This window comes from Drosophila subobscura, chromosome O (assembly GCF_008121235.1).
Source record: "Drosophila subobscura isolate 14011-0131.10 chromosome O, UCBerk_Dsub_1.0, whole genome shotgun sequence".
Classification (NCBI taxonomy): domain Eukaryota; kingdom Metazoa; phylum Arthropoda; class Insecta; order Diptera; family Drosophilidae; genus Drosophila; species Drosophila subobscura.
Window position 1 is genome coordinate 25,317,601 of NC_048533.1, and position 26,252 is coordinate 25,343,852.

General features: G+C 45.8%; 1 protein-coding gene across 1 annotated transcript in view; it reads left to right on the forward strand.

Annotated features, from left to right (window-relative positions):
* Window positions 1-26,252, forward strand: part of LOC117896467 (protein lap4) — a 65,082-nt gene that overhangs the window by 20,342 nt on the left and 18,488 nt on the right. The window contains 17 exon segments of the mRNA XM_034804800.1: window positions 4,403-4,617; window positions 5,207-5,506; window positions 5,576-5,655; window positions 5,727-6,001; window positions 13,224-13,846; window positions 13,914-14,117; window positions 14,215-14,401; window positions 14,492-14,826; window positions 15,984-16,268; window positions 18,638-18,748; window positions 18,807-18,986; window positions 19,513-19,671; window positions 19,776-19,989; window positions 20,072-20,160; window positions 20,228-20,509; window positions 20,586-20,763; window positions 20,766-20,881. Of these exon segments, the coding sequence (XP_034660691.1) occupies window positions 4,403-4,617; window positions 5,207-5,506; window positions 5,576-5,655; window positions 5,727-6,001; window positions 13,224-13,846; window positions 13,914-14,117; window positions 14,215-14,401; window positions 14,492-14,826; window positions 15,984-16,268; window positions 18,638-18,748; window positions 18,807-18,986; window positions 19,513-19,671; window positions 19,776-19,989; window positions 20,072-20,160; window positions 20,228-20,509; window positions 20,586-20,763; window positions 20,766-20,881 (3,833 nt within the window).

Consider the following 26,252-nt stretch of genomic DNA (forward strand, 5'->3'; position numbering starts at 1 on the left):
GCTGTGGTGCACTTAAAGAAATTTAATTTTAGAAGCATAAATTCACACAGAAATTGATCTGGAAAAGATTTTGATTTGATTTTGAAAAGTACATTAAACAAATTAACGTACAGAAAAAAGTTTCCACTAGAAGGTTGAAAGATCTCCAAGCTCCCAGCCAACTTTAATCAAATCCAGAGAGAATATTTCTCCAAGTGCAATTACGTACTGCCTCAGAGAGCGAGCGAGCGAGGGAGCCAAAAGTGAGCAAACATCGCAAACAGAAACGAGCTGCTATCCGAAAGAGGTCTGTGTACATAGCGGAATACACACTTGTAGAGGAACCTTTCACTATCTTTCTCTCTCTTTGGTGGGAACAAATTCCAAACTGGCAAAGATTTTGAAATTATATTTGTTGCCCTTTTACATATGTTCCTATGTATCGTTTATTTCCACCAGCAAGTTTACGATTCCTTTGTGTAACTAAATATCAATTGAAATCTGTGCTTTGGCACCTTTTGCCTTAATTGTTATCCTACTGACTTGTTTTTTACTTGGATTACTTTCTTTGCAACCTGCCACATCACGCGCTCTTCTTCCAACACTCTGCACCACACATCCTTCACTGCCATCAATCCACCCACCTTCTATATGTCCATCTCTCGCCTCTCTGTGTGTGTCTTGTGTGTGTCGATCCTCCAATTAATTGAATCAATCGAAAGACTATCCACCCACGACGCTTTATAGATCAAGCGAAAAATTCGATTCAATGGAATTCTTCAGTTATCAACAGAAAGGTTTGCGTCATGTCATGTATTACCTCGTTGTCTATCTATCGCTATTCATCAGCATTTTGTACAATTAACAGATGTCTATTATATAGAGTAGAGTTGTGCCATAACACACGGATTTACACTGTGCTGACAACTCCACTCTACAGACTCGCTTTCAGAGCATGCCCTGACCCCAAAACATTTGCATGTGTCTTGTCTATCTGCTTTGAATGCTTACTCAGATATATATTTATGTATAGTTATATGTATGTATGTACATATGTATTTCTGTATGATGCTTATAGAACCATAACCAATCATGTTCATGTTCGTACCCATAGATGTGCTTTGATTTTGTGGGAATGTTTCGAAAGCAATTTGAAAGTTCTTACGTTAAAAATAGATTATCTCCATAGAAAGAAAACATACTCCCAGTCTTTTCCTTCCTCTTCATTACCATCTACATTTTCTTAACATGCTCCAAGCTCTTCTTAGATCATAGTTCTACCGAAAGAAACTTGTCTTTGAAACGCATCTTGGCTGCCGCCTGTGCCTGTGTCCAGCATTATGCCATTGTCAATGCTTGTTTTGTTAAGTGTTTTGAAAGCCTAAACGAAAACCGGTTTTTCTCTACCAACAAATGACGTCATGACAACTAGTTTTCGGTTTTCAGTGTTTTTTTTTTGTGTGTAGTAACAATCTCTGGGCCGGGCGTTGGCTGGGAAAATTATTCACAAATATCTGATAAAAGGCACACGCACCCAATAGAACATTTGTATATAAATACGGATTGTATGTACGGGATAGATGGATGGTAAAAGTGTGTGTCGATTTGTGTTTTATGATTTGATTATGTTATTATTTTCTGTTTATGTTCGATTCATTTGACGGCTGGTACTGAAAAATGCCAGAATTTTCCACAGTGCGTAAGATCCAAACCGCGAGCCCCAGTCCCAGTCCGACTCCCACTTGAGGAATGGCAAATGGGGCATCTCTGATTTGGATTTGTATGTGGATATGGACATGGATCTCCTGCCACCACTGCGCCATCTGATTGAGCAGTTTTGGCTGTCGTGTCAGTGGCAGCATGCCAGATGATCAAAGCGGTTCCCACAGGCCGCCCCACAGACGATTTGTTTGTTGGCTGCAAATGCTGCTGCCTTTGCCACGATCCATTTCCATTTATCTTCCATGCTGCACACACAAACACATCATGAAAGTGTGTCTGTTTTGCTTCTGTTGCAAAGAATATATCCCCACCCACAACACCCCACCCCATCCCACTTGAGTGATGTCAACGATTGTGTGACGTCATGGCAGGGAGTGGCGGTGGCTGTGGGGCCGGTCGATTTGTGAAGAGAATGTGGAACAAGATCGTCGGGAAATGTAATTAGAATTGTGTATGACGCTGCGTTGCTTAATATTATTAATCGACTTGCGAGTGCTCTCAATGTGTTTGTGTTTGTGTGTGTGTATGGGTGCCACCAAAACTAACGGTTGATTAATGGCCTGTCACACGGGGAGATTACAGTGGAACGTGGCTTTGGGGGTTTTGCGATGGAACCTTTGTAACATGAAGATGCTTTGGGCTGTGCGTCAGGCTTAGAAATTATCGTTATTATAGATGCAAATTCAATATACCTTAGATATAATTTTAGTGGCATTTCTTTAGCAAAATATGTCTGTAGTTTATAGTCTTAGTTTCCCCCTTTCAGAGTCTTCACTGTGTCCCATCCACTGGATGATTCAACCTGTTAGTGTTGCTAGTGTTTTAGTTGTAGTTGTTTCTGTTGCTTTTGCTGTTTTGTGGCTTGCCATTCTGTTGCGTAGTTCCTTCCCCAATCGAAACGAATATCTATCTAAATGTCGTAACTGTTATTTGGCTGCGAAACGGGTTTTTGTCGCATTGAAGAAGTGCTTTAGCCTATAAATAGTATATATCATCAGCATAGATCGCACCCAAGCCGCCCAAGCATCAAAAAACTTGTCTCAGACTCGAAATATTTTTGACTTATTATTTCGCTGCCGATCCAAGCCAATCCAAACCAATGACGGATAAGGTGCACACACAACCGAATGGAGCCTCGCATAACTCAAACAATTTAGACATATGTGTGAACGAATTCAAGATCAAACCGCTTTGGCTTTGGCTTTCATTGTTTTCCCCTCCCATTACTATATACGAGTAGGTATTATATATTAGAGCCATGTAAGCGTCGTCGTTCGAATTATCCAATTAAAGCGCTTTTGAGTGACGGTCATGGGGAGAGGCAGAGCAGGAGGAAGCACCACCTAACGCATCCCATGACTTTAAATGATTGTCATTACAACATGTTGTTTTCTTTCAGTTTATTTAATTTGCATAAATCTTCATATATGCATGTCGTATCGTAGCGTATATTGTGTGTAATGTCGCCTTGGCTGACCCACAAAATTCAGTTTATTTAAGTTCCTTCCCGCTGTGAGGCAACTTGTTGGTTGTTTTTGTTCTACCGAGTATTTGTCTATGCAAAAATCGTTAACGATTGTAAGTTACGACGATGTGGATGCAGCTACTTAGGACACACGGCCCTGTGTTACGGAAGTGCCATAAACAATGATTTACATACTTTTATTGTACTCTTGCAGAGGGGAGCTCTGGCTATGAGATTATGAAGATGATTGCAAGTCGCAGGAGGAAGCATTTTAGAGCGCTTGAGATTGTTTCTATGAGAAATAGAACCTCAATTGGGAAGATATCTATCTGAGAGGAAGATTTATCAGATTCCTCAATGTACTTCCTATAATCCCATGGATATATTCTCTAATTCTCGGTCAAATCTAATGATTCAACAGCCCTCCTCGGTCATTTCTGTTCCATTTCTGCCTGAAATCAGCTAGTAAAAGGCTTCCTTTTGGGCCACTTTTTGCTGCCTTATTGCTATAAGGGTATCAAGAGCATCGACTAGCCGAATCTATAATTAATTTCTTGTTTATTTGTTTGTAACAAACAGACCACCCAACCACCCAGCCGCCACATGAGCCATAGGGGGGAGGGCGGCTGCAATTGCTGCGTAGATTGATTGGTGGTGCCTGAGGAGGCCGAGACTGTGCGGCTATGCCCGAGAGGTGCTTCTCTGATTGCCACATGTTGCAACTTTTATGTTGTTTACATGTGTGAAAATTTACGGCCACACACAATAACACACACACAGACAGAGAAGACCGCTCATAAGCACTTGATGGATTAGAGAGGGTGTGGTTTAGTGGTGGTTGTGTCCAGGTTCTCGAGGCTGGCCTGCTGCCACTTGCTGCTACGGAAATGTTTACGCCCGGCGCCCAAAAATAGTTTCTTCTTGCTTTTAATAGTCGTATTATTTATTGATTTGTGCAAAAACCGCAAAGCCAAAACCGTACACCATTAAACGCTTTTAGCCATACATAAATCTGTTTGTATATAATAAATAACACTCTCAACACGTACACACACCCGTGCATATTTATTATATAGTACATTATATGGTAGCTATTATAACGAGTTTGTGTGTATGCATGGGCATGCAGTTCCACTAATCTGAGAACCCCAGAAACACACTCACACCCCATCTCGTACACCTCAATTAATTGTTTGCTAATGGAAATGTTCGTTCGATTTTTCGCCTTGAATATAGCACGCGATCTGGAATCAGATTCGGAGCCGTTCGAGGAGCGAGAGCCATCGCGCACGGTGGTCAAGTTCTCGGAGGAGGCCACCCAGGAGAAGGACACACCCTTCGTGCGCCAGAATACGCCGCATCCCAAGGATCTCAAGGCCAAGGCGCAAAAGCTGAAAGTGGAGCGCAGTCGCCACGAGGAGAATGCCAATCTGGTGACGCTGCCGGAGGAGGTGAGTGTTTAGGATTTAATAAAATATATGTAAGTGTGTGGGTTACGGCAGATAACAGGCTATCCCTATGCCTCCCTATCTATGAACGGCATGACTCCGGCACTTGGATATGTAACACTCATTTGTGGCATTAAACACATATTGATCGTATGATTAATAAATATACTTAGTCATAGCGATAAGGGGTTGGGGGTTCAACCACCTTTGTGTCTTGCGGAAGTTGTTTAAAAAGTAGGGGAAAGTACTTCCCTGTTTACAGAACATATCTTAATTGAACCATTTCCTTATTTAAAACTCCCTTGAGTGGTTAGGGAAAGTAATGAAAGAGCACCCATACATGTGCAAAGGCATTAACTGTTTATCCGCCCAATTTTATATATTTTGGATTGTCCAACGCAAAGTTACAAGATTTAAACGGAATCAAAATCGTGCCTTTTCCCATTTCTACATGTAAAATGCAACATCAAAGACTCCAGCTGGCGCCACTATGTTTCTACATGTCTGTTACACATCTTATACATGTCTAAATTTGCTACTTTTACTTATATTATACATGTATACTACATCTACTGTATATTTTCCATTGTAGAACGGCACCAAAGTAGCGGAGACACCAACCGAGACGCGCACCCTGGCGAATAATCACCAACAGGCACCACCGCAGCCAGTGCAGCCACCCATCGTTGGTGTAAATTCCAAGCAGACCTCCTCCAACAACAGCAGCATTCCAACAGGTGGTGCCCCTGCAGCACCTGCCGCAGACAACAACAGCAGCCACAGCAACACAAAGGCGGCACCAGCCGCAGCTGTGGTTGAGATTGTGGCGGCAGCTGCAACTGTGGCTGCCTCCGAAGATGTGCCCGACGATGAAGAGCAGGAAGATGAATTCGTAAGTTTAGAAAGGGTTTTTAGAATGTTGCTGTAATCATTTGTAATCATTCATTTCCCGCTTTTCCAGGAATCCGATCGCCGTGTGGGCTTTCAGGTGGAGGGCGAGGACGATGACTTTTACAAACGTCCACCGAAACTACACAGAAGGTAAGATAGAAAGCCAGAGGGAAAATCTCACCAGCACTTAAACTAATCCACTAATTCCTCTTAATCTCCAGGGACACTCCCCATCATTTGAAGAACAAACGCGTTCAGCATTTAACCGACAAGCAGGCCAACGAAATACTGGCCAATGCCTTGGCCACCCAGGAGCGCAACGAGACACCCACACCGCCGCACTCATCGCTGGGCAAGGTGACATCGCCCATTGAGGAGGAGGAGACGGCCGATGTGGATTCCGAGGGACAAGAACAGTCACAGCATCCGTTCGATGTCTCACTATCGCCCATACCCATACCCACAGGCAAGACAAAGGCACAGGCAGGGGACCAAGGTAAATATCCAAATTATTATAATTAATTAAATTTACAACATAAATGCAGCATCCACAAGCTGTGCAGTACAGTAAACCAGAGTGCTTTGAGCTACATAATTGATTGGGAAATCGATATGTGTAGAGGGAGGCTCCAGTGTCCAGTGTCCAGTGTCCAGTAATTTCCACTCATTTTGCAGCAGAGGCTAAAGTGGAAATGTAATCATAAAGAAAAACCACAGAGAGCCACCCATGACCCCATTTGCATAAAAACTTGAGTGTGGTTCTTTCCTGCATCCCACACGGGTATCTGCATATCGGTCTAGGCCTTTCAATGGCTTGTACTTCCTATGTCCGTACCTCGACGTTAATTATGCCAGCAACAACAAAAAAAGGTAGAGGAAAAACCAACAGAGGAAGGGAGTGGGAGAGGCGACGATTAAAAGCGCGTTACGACAGAGCGACAGGTGCGGAGAGACGCCGCTCTGTGGCTCTGGCTCTGTCGCTGGGCTTGTGCAACACACACGCAACAGGCAAACGTTCCACACAAACTTGGCCTATAAATAGGCCTTGCACGTACTACTAACACGCACACCCTGACAGCGGTAGGGCAGGGCTTATCAGCCAGCGATATCTGTTTGCCGCTGGCTTGCAAAAGCTGATAAAAAAGTAAAGAGAGAAAAACAACTACAAGCGGAATGGGGCGCAATGCAATAATGGAAGAACCCTAGAGATAAAAGAACGAAGAACAGCGGACAAAAACAGTGCAAACTTCACTCAAAAGGTAGGGCAGGTAAACAAGCAGCAGAGTAAAGCCAAGCAAAGCAGAGCAGAGCAGAACAGAGCAGAGAAAAGAGAACAGGGAAGAGAGACTGAAGAGAGACGACTCTGGAGAGCACTCGATGAGGCAACAAGTATGAAAAAATATTAGGAGGGAATGATAAATGGGTAGAGATAACGACTAGGGAGTACCCTTGATCACACAAAGTAATGGAAATTGAGGAGAACTTGCGGGAACTCTTCACAACATACGCTTTTTGTAGCTCTTATGACTACATCGAAATACAGCTGTTCAAACATAAACTCAATTAGCTTCAGCCTAAAAGATTGACTCATATGAAAAGCCCTATGGATTCTGCAAGTCTTTCTTCCCCCTAGCTGTACCATATGTACAGCACACCCTCGTCTCCCCACAATTAACAGGGCACATAGAAAAAACAGTTCAAAGTGAAACTGAAATGAGTGGCCAGCCTTATTATGGACAGTGCTTGAGTGCCGCCGCTACCTGTACACAGAGAGCCCGCAAGAGAGAGAGAGAGAGACGCAAAGGCAGAGGCAGAGTGACTAAGAGAGAGAGAGAGAGAGAGAGAGAGTGATGCCGGAGAGCGACTGATTGCAATTGCCATTGTGTGTGGGGGTCTGGGGCACTTGGCCCACTCTGTATGGCCGCCTGCTTTAGTCATTTTTCAGTTACGCTTGCGTTTTGTCAACGTCGCGAGAGACGCGCACCACCGCACCGCATCGCACCGCATCGCACCGTTCGCTGCTAATTTGTTTAACTTAACTTTTTATTATTGTTTCTAAAGAGAGGCCCCCCGCCGCCATAAACAATAGCGCTAACAATAGCTGAAGTTGCATTCACTTCGCACAGACTTCACTTTCGCAGCAGTACGCCTTGAGACACCTGAGTCATAAAGAGACGAGAAGGTTAAGCCCCAAAAAAAAAGAAGCATTTCTCAAGAGAAAGAGGGAGAGAGAAGGAGAGTGTGTGAAATGCTTCTTTTATTTTGTGTTTGCTTTCTTCTGACGTGTGGATATCGATTTTTGTTTGGTTCTTTCTTCGTCTGGATTGTCTGTTATAATTCGCTTTAACGTAGAAATGGAGACGGCGCAGTCGGGCAGGGCCAGTCGTCTGGAAAGTTTCTCACATTGCGCATACGCGGCGTATGCCTCTAAATTGAATTTCAAACTGCAAATTTGTCGAAGCAAATGCAGAGCCACTTCAAGGTTGCCAAACCCAGCAACCCCCTTGCCACACAAACGCCACACGCCACACGCTACGGGGAAAAGCCAAGTGCATAGTGGCAGTAGTGGCACATTCCCTATTTGCATTCGGGGGTTGTCAGGCATACCCCCGAAAATGAGCTACTTGAAAGTAAATTTAGTCTTATTTATAGAGGCATGCCCCATGGCCGGATTCACACACACACAAACACACAAACACTATCAGTGCAGGGCTGTGGCTCGCTCTGCTCTACGTTGGATATTTGCAGATGACAAACATCGAAAAGTGCTCTCGCTTGGCTTGTGTGTGCATATCCGGTTTCGCCGGCATTTCCTTTTCCTTGTACCCTGCACAGAGATTTTTCTGGTTAGATATATTGGCAAACGACGAGACTACGGCCACGGCTACGGCTACGGCAATACAATCAACATTTGCACAATTCCTTTGGCATTCCTTTTGCTGGCTGCGAAAGCAAACAATAAGCTGCATTTGTTGCTGCTGCACATTTCCTTCCTTAAAGCGAGCAGCAGGTCCTGGGATGCATGTTGGCCAATAAATAATACCGTTGATAAGCTCATGGCAATGGCATTCATTATTTATGTATTGTGTATCGCTGATTGCATCGGATTCTTATTGAATTTTGCTGCCCCGCTGCCACTCCTTCTGTTTGTGCACGGTTTTGTGCCACCCTTTTCATCACAACACATCATTGTTGCGTGTTGCATTTATTGTTTGCTGTTCTCTTTGCTGCCCCAGCACACAGCCCTTGTGCAAATAACAATTTAAACTATTTGCTCTGCGCTGCTCGGTTCTTCCTCTGTCAAACAAAAGCGCAATTTCTATTGCTGCCCAAAATGTTGTTCAAGTTTTTTCGGCCGGGCCTTGGGGGCATTTCACAGTTGCATGCTAAGTTTTACGCTTTAACCGGGCAACTGTCTTCTGTCTTCTGTGTGCCGCCTACCCCGGATTTGCCATCCGATTAGTGACAGCTTCTCTGCCCGCACCATGCCCCATTTTCTCGTTTGCGCGACAAAAACAAACAAAAATGCAATAAATGCCAGCTGTAGAGTGAGTGAGAGATACACAGAGAAAGGAGAGAGAGACAGAGAGAGAGAGAAAGAGAGATGCCGAGTGCAAACCGTTGGGTCAAAAGAATTTTTGCATCGCATTTTCCAATATTTTCCGCCACCATGTTGATAGCAGTAGGAAATGTGGAAAATTCGCGTAATTGCCGAGCAAACTGACTGCAGCAGCAGCAGCAGTTGCAGCAGCAGAAAGCAGAAACATGCAGCGAGTGGCCTGTGGCCTGTGGCAATAGCAATCAACATGGCACCCGAAGGGACAATCAGTCTACTGCCTCCCCCAACTCCAACAAGCTATGATATCATCCAGCAACAGTTCTTTATAAACACGTTAATCAGCAAGCAGTTCACACACGATTCATACGTAGTAGTTTGCGTAGTTTTACCACCCCAAAATATATCCCGATACGACAGGTGGACCAAGGTCATTACCTGCCACTTGACTTTGCTGTGCTGTGGCTGTGGTGTGGTGCCTGCACTGCCCCTTGTAATGCTTTCATGTGTCCAAAAATACGAGTATGTCGTAATGATTCACAAAAGTTCTTCTACATACAATCCACTCACCCTTCCCCCTCCCCATAGTATAGATATGTTATCGCTTTGTTTTCCCTATGCGTCGCGTCAGAGGTGTTCGTTCATTCGTTTTGCTTTTTATTTTGTCTCCCCTCCTTTTATTTTGGTTCTCTGCTATCACAAGACTGAGCTTAGGCATTCCAAAAGTTACGATAAGATAGGAGTTACCTCTACATCCCGCACCCCTCTTTTCGGTTTCCTTTCGGGTTCGCATTTGCGGAGAGTTTTGATTCATTTCAACGTTCACGCGAGAATGGCGAATGTTTCCTTTCGATTATGGGATATTTGTGCTGCGATTATCCTCTTGTAGAACAGGTCAAATCCCATCCCCAGTATGTTGGAGGGGCAGAGCTTTGTGTGTTTTTTCCACAATTTTTTTTGTTGATATATTTCAGTGGCTTTTTTTTTTTTGGCATTTTTTGTGGTAACATAAAAACTTTGTTCATTAATTTTGTCGCCACATTTAAGCGGCCCCGTCGCATTGTTAATTTTCAAAGCTTAACACTTGCCATTTGTCAACCGCGGCATGCCTCTCCGCATCCGCTCTGCACTCCTCTGTGGCAACAACCAAACTATTCCCCATTCAACCTGAACTGCAATTAATCATGGAGTCTGCCCTGACCTTTCCTCTGGCCATAACTCTGGCATTTTTTCATAGCCCAGCAGCAGCAGCTCACGTGTCCATATCGATGGAAGCGATGGGTAGCTGTGCGGGGCTTTAAGTAGCTTTAAATGCCTCTGTAATACTTGATCTTCTCTTTAATGGTAATTAAAATCGATTGAATCGATCCGGTCATTGGCTGAAAAAATACCACAGACAGGGGGAAATGTATTCCAGAATTTGCATAAACGAAAAAGAAGAAAAAGTCGTTGTGTGTGTGTGTGTGTTTGTGTGTGCCTTGAAAAGTTTTCGTGCCACTTGTCCAAACGAATATGTCATGGATGAGTCGGAGTCGCAGATGGAGGCAGCATCCAAGCTGTAGTTGTCGGAGTGTTTTGCTTTCTTGGCCACAGATGACTACTCAGGGAGGGATGTGAAATATGATTTGTGCTGTGTGCTGCTGCTGCTGCTGCCGCTGCTGCCTTTTTGGCATGTGTCCAGACGACTGTCTGCTAATTTCACAGGGCCAACAGGGGAGTCCTCTCCTGCCAGTTCGCATTTACATATAGATGACAAAAAAAAAAGACCAGAGACAACATTGATTTTGAATTTGCCATTTGTTTGCGTTGTCACACACAAGAGATACAGCAGCAGCCTCAGCCACAGCCACAGCCAGAGCCACAAATTCCAGATACATATGCGAATGCTAATGCATTCGGGGAATCTCCATCTCCATCTCCATCCTGCATCCTCCTTATCCTCATCATCTTTCCGTCTCTTGCTGGTGGAAAGAAATGCTTCCATTTCATGGGGACTTTTGCTCCTCATCTTTTGGCGTATTTAAATTTTTATATTTTTATATGCTTTATGACATTTATTTAACGCGTTTCTTACTTTTGGGGGCGCTCCCTTCCTTCCGTATTTCACGGCCACGGATGTCATCGTAAAATGGTTAAATGTCTGCTTAAGTGGCTGCCACACACACAGAGGGTAGAGACAGAGAGAGTCAGTTGCTGCCACAAATGAGTGAGGAAGAAAAGATGATAAGAAAAATGTGATGTGCGTGGCTGTGCTTTTAGTTTCTGTACCTTTACCTTAAATACAGTCCTGAATAAATACACAAAATCGCACACGGCACGTGTCGTCCTCCAGCCACATGGAAAGAAAAATCTTATTTTGTTTTATGGCTTTCGCCCCTCGGGTTATTGTTGCCTGTTGACCCCGGCAAAGGCTCCTCTTACTGCCTATTTGGCAGCTAAAGAAAAGCCTCAAAAGATGACAAAATGAAGCCATCGGATTGCATGTGTGGGTGGTCCTGCAAATCCATAAAGAATGTCTTTCCGTTTGTCCAGAAATATGAGGAAATCAAACATGTAATAAGAAAGGGCAGATGGGCCAAATTCGGGGCAGCTGATGGGGATACAGGGTGCAACACAGCAAACCAAAGGACACTCTTCCAGTCCATTTAAACACTGAATGAAACACCTTTCGCTTAAAGTTTGTGAGAATTATGATGCGTAAAGTGTAAAATGTTGAAGAATATATTTCGCTCAACTTATCAAACTCAATAACGAATCGAATTGTAATCAAATTGAAAGCGAATCAATGCCAAAGTCGTCTGGGAAAGTAAAAGGAGACTGAAAGCCAACAAAATCAATGTCGACTCCGACGGGCGGATGGCAGCAAAAGGCAGAGCAGAAATTTGTTTGGCTTTTCGGTTGGCTGGGAGAGTTCTTCCCTCATTCGTTTATACTTTGATTAACATGAAACAACTCGCATACAATTACAAACTGAAATTGTCTCTCTTTTACTCCGTCTGTCTTCCTTTTGCCTCCTCCCCAAATAAAATGATTTTGTTGTCCAAAAAGTGCCGACGGATTTATTGAGTGCAAATCATGAGCTAGCTGGTGGGGAGGCAGGCTGGAAGGCTCAAAAGAAAGCAATAAATGTATTTTCCACTCACCCTGCCCCATCCTCACCTGTGGGACCAGTGCTGCGGGCTGTCTGAGAGTTTTCTTTTCAGACACCATTTTGATGCCGTGGCAGCAACCTGCCCAACCTCCCCGTTGAGCCGACTGTCTGTTTATTTATTTAATAATTATTCAAACTCGTTGTACCGTCGGTCATTCGTGGTGGGGGGCGTGAGAGGTGGCAAAGTTCTCCGCCCCACACCCGGCCAAGGTCGTTGGTTTTATGTTTGTTTTCTAGTCTCTTTTCGCAGCGGTTCATTGACTGCCGTGTTTATGGCCAAGTGCCAGATGCTCTGCCTAACTTTCTTGGGCCCATTTGAATGGCATTAAAGCGTAAATTTATGCGCGGCACCAAATCTAACTAAATTCTAAATAGGTGTTTTGTGGGTCGTTTTAAATTTGATTAAATCGATGTAATTTTCACTGATATTCCAAGGGTTTTGGGACGGGTTGGGGAACGTTTCTATGCCGCTGCACATGAGTAGATGCATAACAGGGTGCAATCCAGATCGATGGCCAAACAAAGTTTCGCATATTAAAAAAAAGTGCAGTGAAATAAAAAAAGAATAGGTTTTGCCTCTCCCCTACAGTTGCGTGGCAAAGATGCTGCTGCTGGCTGCCGCCTGCTATCCATCATATTAAAAAGTGCACCCAAATATAAAGCAAAATTGAAGCGATGTTCAATGTAAAAATCAAAGTCAAAGAGGGTAACAATACCCTGCCACGAAATGGCCAAAGGAGCAACGGGAGCAATGGGAACGGCAGCAACTTTGGGGGCAGCGGCAGGAATAGCCCCGCCATGAGTAGCCTTCGCAGCTCCTTGGCCTCCTCCAATCGCAGTCCCATGAACTCGCTGCAAAGGAAGGGCAAACGTGTGCGAATCGTCACCAGCTATGATCCCGTGGATAGAGATTACGAAAGGCAGCGACAGCACTATGGTAGAGAGAGAGCGAGAGCGCGATTATCTTTACCAGAAACACCTTTTAATTATTGAATCTCTTTTCATTTGTAGATAACTTGGATGGCGTCACTGAACTGCGCTTGGAGCAGTACGAAATCCACATTGAGCGCACGGCAGCGGGACTTGGCTTGAGCATTGCCGGCGGCAAGGGATCCACGCCGTTCAAGGGCGACGACGATGGCATCTTCATATCACGCGTCACCGAGCAGGGACCCGCTGACATGGCGGGCCTCAAAGTCGGCGACAAAGTGCTCAAGGTCAATGGGATTGTGGTCGTCGAAGCGGACCACTATCAGGCGGTGCAGGTGCTCAAGGCATGCGGCGCCGTGCTCGTGCTGGTCGTGCAGCGTGAGGTTACGCGTCTGATTGGACATCCGGTGTTCAGCGAGGATGGCAGCGTGTCACAGATATCTGTGGAGACGCGTCCCCTGGTGGCCACAGAGGTGCCACAGTTGCAGCAACAGCTGCAGCCACTGCAAGAGCGATACATTCCAGCGCCCATTGAGATTGTGCCCCAGCAGCATCAGTATCAACAGCAGCAGCAGCAAATGGTGGCCCCGGCGCATGGCTACTCTGCTAACGTGTTTGCCACACCTCCAGCTGTCCAAAGCATCGTGCAGCCGGCTCCTGCTGCTGTTGCTGTGGCCCCCAATGGCCTGCTACCGAACGGCAGGGTGTGTTTCCTATAATTTCCTGACATTCGGCCTCTCGTGATTGATTTCTGTGTTGATTTGCTTGCAGGATGCTGCCCAGCTGAGCTTCATCCAGCTGCACACGACGCTGATACGCGATCAGATTGGCCAGGGACTGGGCTTCAGCATTGCCGGGGGCAAGGGCTCGCCCCCGTTCAAGGACGATTGCGATGGCATTTTCATATCACGCATCACAGACGGCGGACTGGCTCATCGCGATGGTAAAATCATGGTGGGCGACCGGGTGATGGCGGTAAGTAGGGGGAAGGCGAGGGGCTAACCCGACACATGCTAATGGCATTTCATTGTACCATCCGGTATCCGTTGCGTTGCGCTTGCAACCACCGCAGATTAACGGCAACGATATGACGGAGGCGCATCACGATGCGGCCGTGGCCTGCCTCACCGAACCGCAGCGCTTTGTGCGGCTCGTCCTGCAGCGCGAGTACCGCGGCCCCCTAGAGCCGCCGACAAGTCCGCGCAGTCCCGCCGTGCTCAACTCGTTGAGCCCATCCGGCTATCTGGCCAATCGACCAGGTTAGTAGACATCCCCAGCCCGCAATCTCCATCCCCCCGTTGATTAACCGACCTTTTCCTGTATCTCTGTGTGTGTGTGTGTTCCTGCAGCCAACTTCCAGCGGTCTGTGGGCGATGTCAGTTACGTTGAGCAGCCGTACAAGTACAACACATTGGCCACCACCACCCCCACACTGGCATCCGCCACTGTGGCACCTGTGGCAGCCAACATCAACAACAACAACACGCTGCCAAGCAGCAAAACAAATGGATTTGGCGCTGCCACAGCTGCATCGGCCGCCGGCCCAGCGATAGTGTTGGACAAGACGACGGGTCAGCCGGTGCCCGCACCGAGGCGCACCAATTCCGTGCCCCTGGGTGATGGCGAAAGTGCGGCGCCCAATGGTGCGGCCTCCACCGCCAGCGGGGACTCGGGCGAGGCGCAGGTAAGGAAGCGATAGATGGAAATTGTAGCGTTTTTGGTAGACTTAACCCTTAGTTTTTTCGTTTAGCTACATTGCACGTCATTCTCAATGTTCTTGTCCATAAGATCGTTTTTTTGATCAGAGCGGTAGACTTAAGCATCCCTCCTACCCCCTATAGGAACGAAACTTGCGCTGCAGTTGGCATAAATTATTTGTTTATTTATTATTTATATGATTTATTCAAAGGTAAGTCTTCCATTCGAAAACCCTAAGGAGCTGCAGCGCAGGTTTTCTGAGTCGCACGCAAATTGTTGTTGATATTTTGCGCCTAAAAAGCAAACAAAAAATGGAAACATGAAACATGAACACACATGAACCCACACCCCCTTCCAAAAATACTCGTACAAAAATATATTGTAGCTCCTAAGTTAATATCTAATTGTGCTAATCCATATCTCTGCCAGATTATCCATAACCCCATAGAACTCCTAGAACTCTCCTATCAATTTGCTCTCCTCATGCTCCTCGTACTCGTCTAATGGATTTGTATGTGTTTTGTTTTGCATGTGCCCCACCCCGTGTGCGCCTTGTGTTTTGTCTGTACTGTACCTCCCCCAACCACCCAACCAAACAAATTCCACATCATTCAATAGCTACAGATACATGCCACATAACCATTTAAAATATTTATATAAATGTAGCTTAAGTTCTGCACTGATTTGTGTGTGTTCTCTGTTGTCCCTCTCTTGCCTAAAATAACAGCAAAAAGATAAAAAAGAAGAGCCAAAAGCTAGGCTAGAGTTTCCCCTAGAGGGATCATCCATAAATAATTTTCTATCGTGTTAGCAGGAATTATGGAGCACAAACATAGATGATGCATTGAGCAAAATCTATCATAGCAATAATTCCCTTGCACAATTTGCATCATCTATGGTACATAATTCTTGGTTTTAGGCAGCTTAGGCTTAGTTTATACATAAAGATAGAGCATTCCATCCATCAAAATGTGAAATCCAAAATTGACAAAAAACCAACATATTTTTGTTTTTCTTTTTCTCTAAATCCACACCGACCCACCCTAACGAAAACTTGCTTAAAAATTGATTTGACTTTACCGAAAAACAAAACCCCCTGCTACCCAACGTAAAACCCGATCGAAAACCACACGACGAGTGCAGGCCTCCTCGTTGCGACCGCTGACGAGCGATGATTTTCAGGCGATGATACCGGCACACTTCCTCAGCGGCGGCAGTCAGCATCAGGTGCATGTGGCACGGCCCAATGAGGTGGGCGTCAGCGCTGTAACGGTGAATGTGAACAAGCCGCAGCCCGATCTGCCCATGTTCCCGGCAGCGCCCACCGAACTGGGCAAAGTCACCGAGACCATCACCAAGTCCACATTCACGGAGACGGTGATGACGCGCATCACCGACAATCAGCTGGCGGAGCCCCTGATCAGTGAGGTGACTATCTCCACATCACGCTTACACTAGAGCCTACCCCACCACATAGAGAGTCGTCGTCCCACCGCTAAGAGACCAACACCAAACCAAAGAGTTAACGAATCGTTGTGTAAAGCGGTGGTCGGTGTTCCACCTCGGTACACCAAAGATCGATCCGCAGTTCATTGCCGGACTTTATGCCGAGCTTTCCTCTTGCCACAAAACACACACACACACACACGCACCACCTGCACCACAATCTGCACACAATGCACCTCCACAAAAGTCCAAAGAAAAGACACGAAATGTTTATTTAAATTTATAATTTAAAGATAATTCTACACTGCAATTCGATGAACACGATTAAGCGCTGCATTTGATTAATAAATTGATTTATGTGCAAAACGATTTGATTTAACTGTTGGTCTGAGTGGTCGACAAAAAGCACAACCTCCAACCCCAACCCCAACCCAAGCCCAGTCCACATCCTTCCATCCAAAGTTCTAAATGGAATGGAATGGCGGATGAGAGGTTGTTGTGTGGCTCGGGACTTGCGCTTACATTATGTTTCATGCAAAACATGTTGCCCACCCACACACACTCACACACGAGCGTTGTGACTTGCTTCGATGACTAATTTGAGTAGCATTTGAGACTGGAATTGGATATGGCTATGGATATCAAAGTAATGGTTATGGAATGGGTGCTGCCTATTGTATTACGTATTAATCGATTAATCCACTTGGAAGCAAAGTGGTGCATGCATTCAACATTTTCTCTGTACTATAGTTAATCACTTCTTAAAATGGAAAACAAAACTTTTACTACTACTAACACACTTGATAAATATAATTCCCTAAAGAACAAACCATGTTTTTAATGTTTTACCCCTTAAAAGTGGAGTGGACTTCCTTCTCTCCTCTTTTTTTTGACTCTCGAGCACTTGAATATTTAGTATCCTCTTCCTTTTTTATATATTTTTTTATAGTTGTAACTGAATCCGTTTCAAGTGACGGGCCAAAGCGCCATCGTTTTTGAACGACAGAACGGTTTACACACTCACTCTGCTCCATGGGAAGCCACTCGAGTGTCATCGTTGACATGAAGCAAATCCCGGCAAGAAATCTCTGCCACTCTCTCTGCCTCTCTCCCTCTGGCTGTGTGTGTGTGTGTGTGTTGCACAAGCTTTGTCACTTTGCCACTTGCTACATAAATAAGTAAAGCGGCAAACTATGCAACATGCAAAACGTGTTTAAATAATATACGAATGAAAAACTACGACAGCCGACTGTGGCAGGGCAGAGCAGAGACGAGTCGAGCCCCAAAAGAGATTTACTCTAAATGACTCAACTGCAGATTTCTTCCCCAGTTTGCTCATCCAGAGCACCAGCCCATAAGTAAACTTTAAATATTTCTGTTTGCTTCCACAATCTCCCACCCGTCCGTCCGTCTGTCTGACTGACTTTCTGTCTGTCTGTGGAGTGCAAACACTGATGCCGCTGGCAGTCAAGCAAAATGTTAAATAAAATACATTTAAAACAATTGTTTTTAATTTCCATGTCTGCTCTCTCTCTCTCTCTCTTCGCCGCCGTCGGCATCGAACTCTTAAGAATTCAATTTGTTGCCAAGTTAATTGATAAAAGTTTGGGATACAGTTTGCTGCATGCATGCATTCATATGCTGCTGCTCACATGTGTTTATGTGGCATCTTGACATGAGTGGAGTTCTTTGTTCGACTGCCACAAGCAGAAGTGCCAGAACAGTGCCTCTTACTTTGATATTTTAATAACTCAAAAGCTGGATTTGTGCACAACCGCAAGTCGACCCGCAAAAATGCGGAATCCTTCTCGGAATCCAACTAATAAAACTGCAAACAGTTGGGGGAGAGTGGAGCGGTGTGTCTGCTCTGCTCTGCCATTTAATCTAATGTTAAGTTATTCATAAGCAAAAGGTTATACATTATTTATTGAATATTACTACTCACTTTCCGGTATTAAATGTTTCTGTTCTTGTCTGTTATGGCTTTCTTGATTGGTTTTTTGTATTAAGTTTTTTCGGTTTCTTGGTTTATTTTGGTTTTTGGTGGTGTGTCTCTTGTCTTTTATGTTTTTATGTTCTCCCGGAAAAGAAAAGAAATTGAAATTCCATGTAAATATCACCAACAATTTTGCACAACCACAAAAACAAACATCACATCACATACCATTTGACACTCACCGACATAAACATAAGCACGCACGCACGCACGCGCACCCATGCATACCCCAATCATCCAGCGACCCACGACCACACACGGCAGTCTTAGTAGGGTTTCTAGAGTTATTAATGATAGCATTATATGCATACCATTTTGAAGATTTGCTAATCCTTGCACTCTATCGTTTATATAGGATGTTGTGCTGCCCAAGAACCAGGGCTCGCTGGGCTTCAGCATTATCGGTGGCACGGATCATTCGTGTGTGCCGTTTGGCAATCGTGAGCCTGGCATCTTTATATCACATGTAAGTTGATTAGGAGAAACCTTTGGAGGAACATATGCTAAGTTTAAATCACACACAGATTGTGCCTGGTGGCATTGCCTCAAAGTGTGGCAAGCTGCGGATGGGCGATCGCATACTGAAGGTGAACGATGCGGATGTGTCCAAGGCAACGCATCAGGATGCGGTGCTGGAGCTACTAAAGCCCGGCGATGATATCAAACTGACCATACAACACGATCCACTGCCGCCTGGTTTCCAAGTGAGTTTTAGTTTACTTTTCTTCCACTTTTCCACTTTTTCCTTTATTTAAACTTTAGTTTATGTAACGTACTGTATATGTATACAAGCTTTGAGTCACAATTTCTTATACTTCTTATTATTACTGTACTCTGCAAACAAAAACGCTTTCACACGAAATTGTATGTAACGCACAGAACATTGAAGTAGAGTATGTAAAGACCGAGGTAAGCCCTTTCACACGACACAAAGAGCTGCTCCCACCTCGCCTCCTCCTTCTCCTCTTCCTCCTTTGCTCTTAGCTCTGCAGCAATTGTTGGATAATTAAGGCAGTAACAACAAAAAAGAATACCTGTATTAACATATCAATTAGCAAAATGCTTTCCATAGTTTTTTTTTCTATAGAGCTTATGCCCTCTGCCATTTGCCATTCCCCCATTGTACTTAGCCACCGCCAATATCCACTTGATTGTTATGGCCAAGTCCTTGCTAATTTCTCTCTCTATCTCTCGTTTCTCTCTCCTCTCTTTGCTAATTGTAAATCACAGGAAGTTCTACTGAGCAAGGCCGAGAACGAACGCTTGGGCATGCACATCAAGGGCGGACTTAATGGACAGCGCGGTAATCCCGGGGATCCCTCCGACGAGGGTGTGTTCGTCTCCAAAATTAACTCTGTCGGCGCCGCCAGACGCGACGGAAGGCTTAAGGTAACGTCGTGTGCCACACACCATTGCCATTGTTGTCTGGCGGCATGAACTTAATCGGCGACTTTCTTTCGTTCTTTGTGTGCGCTTTTGTGCTGCTGCTGCAGGTGGGCATGCGGCTGCTGGAGGTGAACGGACACTCGCTGCTGGGTGCCTCGCATCAGGATGCGGTCAATGTCTTGAGGAATGCCGGCAACGAGATCCAATTGGTCGTCTGCAAGGGCTACGACAAATCCAATTTAATTCATTCCATCGGCCAGGCGGGTGGCATGAGCACCGGCTTCAACTCCTCTGCATCCTACAGCGGTGGCAGTCGTCAAGGTAACGTAACCAACCCCCACCATAATCCTTGGCTTTAAGTCCTCCCGCTCACCTTTGCATTCTGTTTGCTTCACTTTTCAAGGCTCGCGCGCCTCGGAAACGGGCTCGGAGCTCAGTCAAAGTCAGAGCGTTTCCAGTTTGGATCACGAGGAGGATGAGCGACTGCGACAGGTGAGTGTTGCCTTGCCTTGCCAGCACCTTAAAGCGCACGAACTTTACCGTCTTTAAAATTACCCAGGACTTTGATGTGTTTGCCACGCAGAAGGTGGAGTCCGTGGTGGAGCCGACGAGTCAGACGGGTCTGGCAGCCGCTGCTGCCTTGGTGCATGGCGCCCCGTCGCCCACACCCACCACACCGACGCCACCAGTGGCAGTCGCTGATTTGCCGCCGCCGTCGGACAGCACAGCCGCACAGACCGTGGCGCTCATTCACGCAGAACAGGCCCACCACCAGCAGCAACAACAACAGCCGCAGACGCAGCTGGCGCCGTTGGGTCAGGAGAAGAGCACCCAGGAGAAGGTAAGTCCAATGGCCTCTCCCGAATCTCTCCCCTTTGGGCAGTTTAATGTGAGTTGTTGTTCGATTTTCAAATTAGGTGCTGGAAATTGTACGCGCCGCAGACGCCTTCACCGCCGTGCCACCGAAATCCCCGTCCGAGCACCATGAACAGGATAAAATACAAAAGACGACGACGGTTGTCATATCGAAGCATACGCTCGACACGAATCCAACCACACCGACAACGCCGTCAGCACTACTACCCCCATTGGCTCTGCCCCGGAGTCGGTGACCGCAGTTGCCCCTCCCACTCCCGCTCCCGCGACAGTGCCCGCTGTGGCTGTGCAGACACAAACACCCACAGAGAAGTCGGAAGAGGAGCTGGTGCCACAGGTATGTACCCAACCAACCAACCAACGACTGACTGCCTGCACGTCTTGTGTCTGTTGTCTTGGCTTTAATATGTGTCTGTATCTCTGTGTGTGTGTGTCTGTCTACATCCCTTCCGATCGTATGTTTTATGTTGCTGTTGTGCGTCTCTCTCTGTGTATGTCGTCTACCTTTTTGTTTTACCCTTGTAACTTTCCCTAACATGAACCCGGCAGTCGCCACTCCACCACCACCCCAAGAAAAACCTTAAACAGAAAACAAAACCTCACGAATCTTTTAACTTGATTTTTGTTTCGTATTTTCGGTTTGCTTGTTTCTCTGTGTAACTCGTACTAATGTGTGTAACCCCACTCTAGCCCTGTCTATAACCCTCGTGTGTGTGTGCTGTGTGTGTCTGTAATTGTTGTCTACACGTACTCCTCGTACTCCTATTTGTTGTTAAAAATTATACCATTAAAAATATACATAAATAAACAGAAACATCATTCTGCTCATTCCCACAAAAAACCATAAAGTTCATTATTCTGTGAATTGAATTTATTTTCACACATTTTCACAGCATGTTATCAATCTCTTTCTCTCGCTCTCTGTGTGTTTCCATCATTCACTCACCATTTGACCCATTAAAACATTACTAAAGTGTGACTAAAACAATAGCACCTTCATTTACTTGCTCTCCATGAACCATTATCATCTGTGCATCGATTGCCATTCGTTTTCGCTGTTTGCTAAATGTCTTTTTGTGTTGCATTTGAATTAAAAGTGAATAAAAAATCATTGCCTATCTTGTTGGGTCTGCCACAGGGGCGAATGAGTTATGCCTGCCTCTGCCCCCCCTGTGCATGCCACTGGGAGGAGTGCCAGTGTTGCTGCTGCTGCTCCTGGCACTCCCTTGGGGTGCTATGAGGCTAAGGCTCGCTGTGTGGGCTCGCTCTCCTCTTTCACCTTTCCCGCATTTATTGATATGGCAGCAGACAATTTATTATTTATTAGCATATTGGAGCTGTGCTTTCGGCTGATGCAAAGGAGCCAGCCTGATCATTGTTCTTGTTGTTATCTCTTGTTATTCTCGTTCTCGTTGTCGTTATTGTTGTTGTTGTTGTTGGTCTTATTTATGCTATGCTACTTTCATATTATATTCATTTTAGTTCCTTCCGTCTTTGCTACATTGCGTGGGCGCCCTTGGTTATGCCTAAACCCTTGCAGAGGGTATTATGATTTTGATTAGATTTATGTAACACAGAGATGAAAGTATTTATTACGATATATAAATAGATTCTTGATTAAAAATGAAATAGAGACTCGTTAAGTCATGTCCGTCTGTGCAACATTAATACCAGTTTTTGTGAGAAATATATAGCTAAAAGTAGAGATATAGCTTCAAGCAAAGTCTCGCATTTATGAGCACTAAATGATGTAGTGGTTTAGCGCTTCTTAATAGCCATAACCATAAAGGACTAAGCCCTTAAGTACCTAAATAATAACTAAAACCGCTCTGCAAGGGTATCAACAGTGTCGGCCCCCAAGGCTGCTGCCTCTCCTTTCGTTCCTGTTATGATTGTGCCTTAATGTTTTCGTTGTTTGTAGCTTGTATAACTGGTTGTCGGCTTTAAAGCATGCCCCCCATTTGAAATTTGCATTGAAAGCAGTGTGCAAAAAAAATAAAAAATAAATCTGGCATACCAGTATATACCAACCCAAGTACATACATATATACACTCGCTATATACATAGTGGTACATACATACATACATATAATAAATGTAAATGTAAATGTAAATAATTCAAAAACTGCAGAAGAAAAATTTCCATTAAAATGTCTCTCTTATATCTTCTTCTCGTCCTTCTTCTTCTCATTCTTATACACTCTCTCATCTCTCTTCTCATTCCCACTGCTATATTGCTCTCTCGTTCTGGTTCTGGTTCTGGCTCTCGTTCGCTGCTTTTCTTCAACAACAACAAACATATTTTTCTCATGGCATTTCTCGTTTTTTCGTTCCAACTCCATCCCCCTCCTTCAATCATTTTGCAATCTGAATTGCTGTTGGCTTTATGTTTTTGTACTTTTTTTTGTGTTGCTTTTTTGGGTTCTTGCATTCGATTTCCATTGCAGCGTATTGCTTAACAAGCGGATGTTTATCACCAAAAGACTGAATATTTAGTTTAAACAAACAGACAGACAGCTAAAAGGGAATGAACAAGGACAAGGACAAGCCCACAGATAGAAACAATTGGTATAGATTCAGAGAGGAAAACAGAAATACTAGGAGCGTGTTCAAAGGGCCAAGAGTTACTACTTTCAGCACGCCAGTAGGCAGTGTGTCTCTATATCTCTCCTCCGAACTCGAAATTCAATCAAAAAATGAATTCCCAAAACGGTTTCAATGTCTCTCGCGATCTCTCTCTCACTCTCTGGTCCCCATGCTGTTTATCCCGAGCAAACAGATCTAAAACAAAGGTCGCCATATTGCGGCACAAAAAGTATTCCACATATAAATGTACATTCTAGTCTTTCGATGTATGTACCTACTATTACCATATACACCACACTCATGGAACTACTACACACAGCTACTGTATACATATAAAAATATATTACTAAATGTGTAACAACAATGTGTGGAGAGCACACAGCAAAGGTCCAATTATGCAACTGAATAATACTCAAGAGAAAGCAAAAACCAAACAATAAAACTGATCAGAGGCAAATAGCTAAAGAAATAATTGTTATACTACCTAAAAACTAAACTATACAACTTAGAGAAGGATATTTTGTTAAAGTATCTACTGTTAAAGCCGCTGGAGTGCTTACTATTATTAGCAGGAATCAAAGTACTCACTTTGTGTATGGTTTTCCTCCGCTCCTGCCCCACTTTCATTGTTACCTAATGATAGTTACCTAATGATATTTAAACGATAGCTAAATGGAATTCAAAGTGTGCATTTTTGATGTGTCAATAAATCTTCATGTATTTGTCGTACAGTACAACAAAATGGATGGGTCTTACTTAGGATAGGTTATTTTATTATATTTCTTCTTTTGGTTCGCTCATTGAAAAAGTTTCAATTGATTTCGTGTTTTTTTGTTGCGCCATTCTTTTGCCATTCACATGTGTAAGGACGCCGCCGCGTTCTTGTCTATGCGTGTGCGTGTGTGTATCTGTATCTGTGACTGTAACTGTATCTCTGTTTTTTTTGTGCATCGCATCGCATCGCTGCTGTTTCGTCGAGTTCATCAACCTCATCATCAAGCAACAAAATTCGGCCAGACGCGCGCAGAATCTTTTTCAACCATCCCAAAAAACACTGTTCATCATCAAAGCAGAAATCACTGGTAATTGGCTAATGGACTGCAGGTTGCAGAGTGTCTGACAGTACCCCCCAGAGCACAAAGAATAAAACGAACGTACAGATATTTTTGTGTGTGCACCCAACAGCATCCCAAACAAAAACACATCATCAACATCACACACAAAAACACCTCAGAACACAACACACCAAACCCCTCCACACACCAATTAACGTTGCACATTGCAGTTTGTGTTCCATGCTTGTGTGCGAAGAACAAGAAGACGTTGCACCTCTGACAAACCAAATAAACAAATCAGAAAACAAAACAAATTAAAAACCCCAACTAAAATCCAGATATTTTGAAAACAACTAAATGAGAAATCCCAAAAACTCCAATAGCAACGTGGAACCCAGACGCCCGAACACCTCACCCCGGGTGCTCGTTTCTCCTACCAACAGATGCTGGAGCATCAGGAGGAGCACCGAAACAGTGCAAAGGCAACGCCAGCGAAGCCCAAGAAGGCCGAACCCGTCTACATCATCGATGATGATGATGATGACGACGATGACGAGGATGCAGATGATTCCCATCAGCATCTGGACGACATTGATGCGATCGACGAGGAGGATGAAGAGGAAGTCGAGAGCTCTCCGCCGCTGGACCTGCAATCGCCACCTTCCTATGCGGAATCCGATTCGGATTGCTTCGATCGTCGCCGCGGGCGCTACACCAGCGACTCGGAGAGCGACTGTCGACCGTATAAGCCGTCGAGATCGGGTCGCAGCACCCCAGAGTATGGTGGCGGCCATCGCAAATCCGTGAGCTTCGACCTCAGCGGCGATGAGCGCTCCAGATCGGACTACGAACGTTCCAGATCCCGAACGCCCGATGGCTATACGCGAGCCTACGACTCCGAGCAGGATAATCGAGGCAATGCGCGGAACCGCATGCCCCGAAAGGGCATCCTGCGGGCCACCAGCCCGAGCTCGTCGACCAGTTCCACCCTGGAGCGTCGTCCGGAGAAGCTGGCGCCCATTGTGCCCACTGTGGCACGCATCAGGGAGGTGGAATCCCCGCAGCTGCAGCGTGTGTCGCGGGCCACTTCGCCGGAACGACCCGGGGAGCTGGAGCGGGAGAATCCCTTCCGGCATCCGCCCATCGAGGACGATGAGTACACGCAGATAGCCAAGGCAATCAACAGGTCGCCGCGGTCACCGCGCACCACACGCGATCAGTTCTTCTTTGGCTCCGCCCGCTCCAGTGAGGATCTGCTGGAGCAATCGTTTTCCAGTGGACGCAGCACGCCCAACACGGTGATATCCAAGTCGACGGAGAACCTCACGGGCACGCGGCCCAAGGTGCCGCCAAGCCGCAGCTGAAGAAGGCGGATCTGGTGCGCAACGTGGCCCTGGAGACGTTCCAGGCCAGCGATGTGGGACAGGGCGACTTCACGGTGTTCGAGCACGACGCCAGCACCAACACCATCCATCCCGTGGGGGCCAAGGTGCCGGTGCGGGTGTCGACCAAGACGCCGCCAAGGCCCCGCGAGAGTCCACCCCCGCCGCCCGTCAATTATTCCACCCTGCCAAAGAGTCCGCTGGCCAGCACGGTGCCCACAGTGCTGGAGGAGTCGCTGTATATGGAGGCGCTGCCTGCGCCGCCACCCTCGCACCGCCGTCCCCACGAGTTTGTGCACGAGAACTCGCCGGACAACATTCTGGTGACGCCGCAGGAGCATCGCGAGTATCTGCTGCGGGAGAACGAGCTGCGAAATCAGCTGCGGGCGCCCTACGATCCCGCACCGCCCATACCCATTGCGGGCAGGGCCAGCGGTAGCGGGAGCGGGAGCGGAAGCGGCGGCTATGCGGTAACGAATCCATTCCTAGATAGTTGCGACACAGCCATTGACAGCCTGCCACTGCCACCACCGCCCACACCGCCCACCGAACAGGCACCATCACAGCCACTGCTACACCACTACCTACAAAACCAACACCAACACCAACACCAAAACCAATACCATTCCCACCCCACGCGTCATTTGCATGAGCCTGCGCCTGGGCCACCACTAACCGCTGTCGC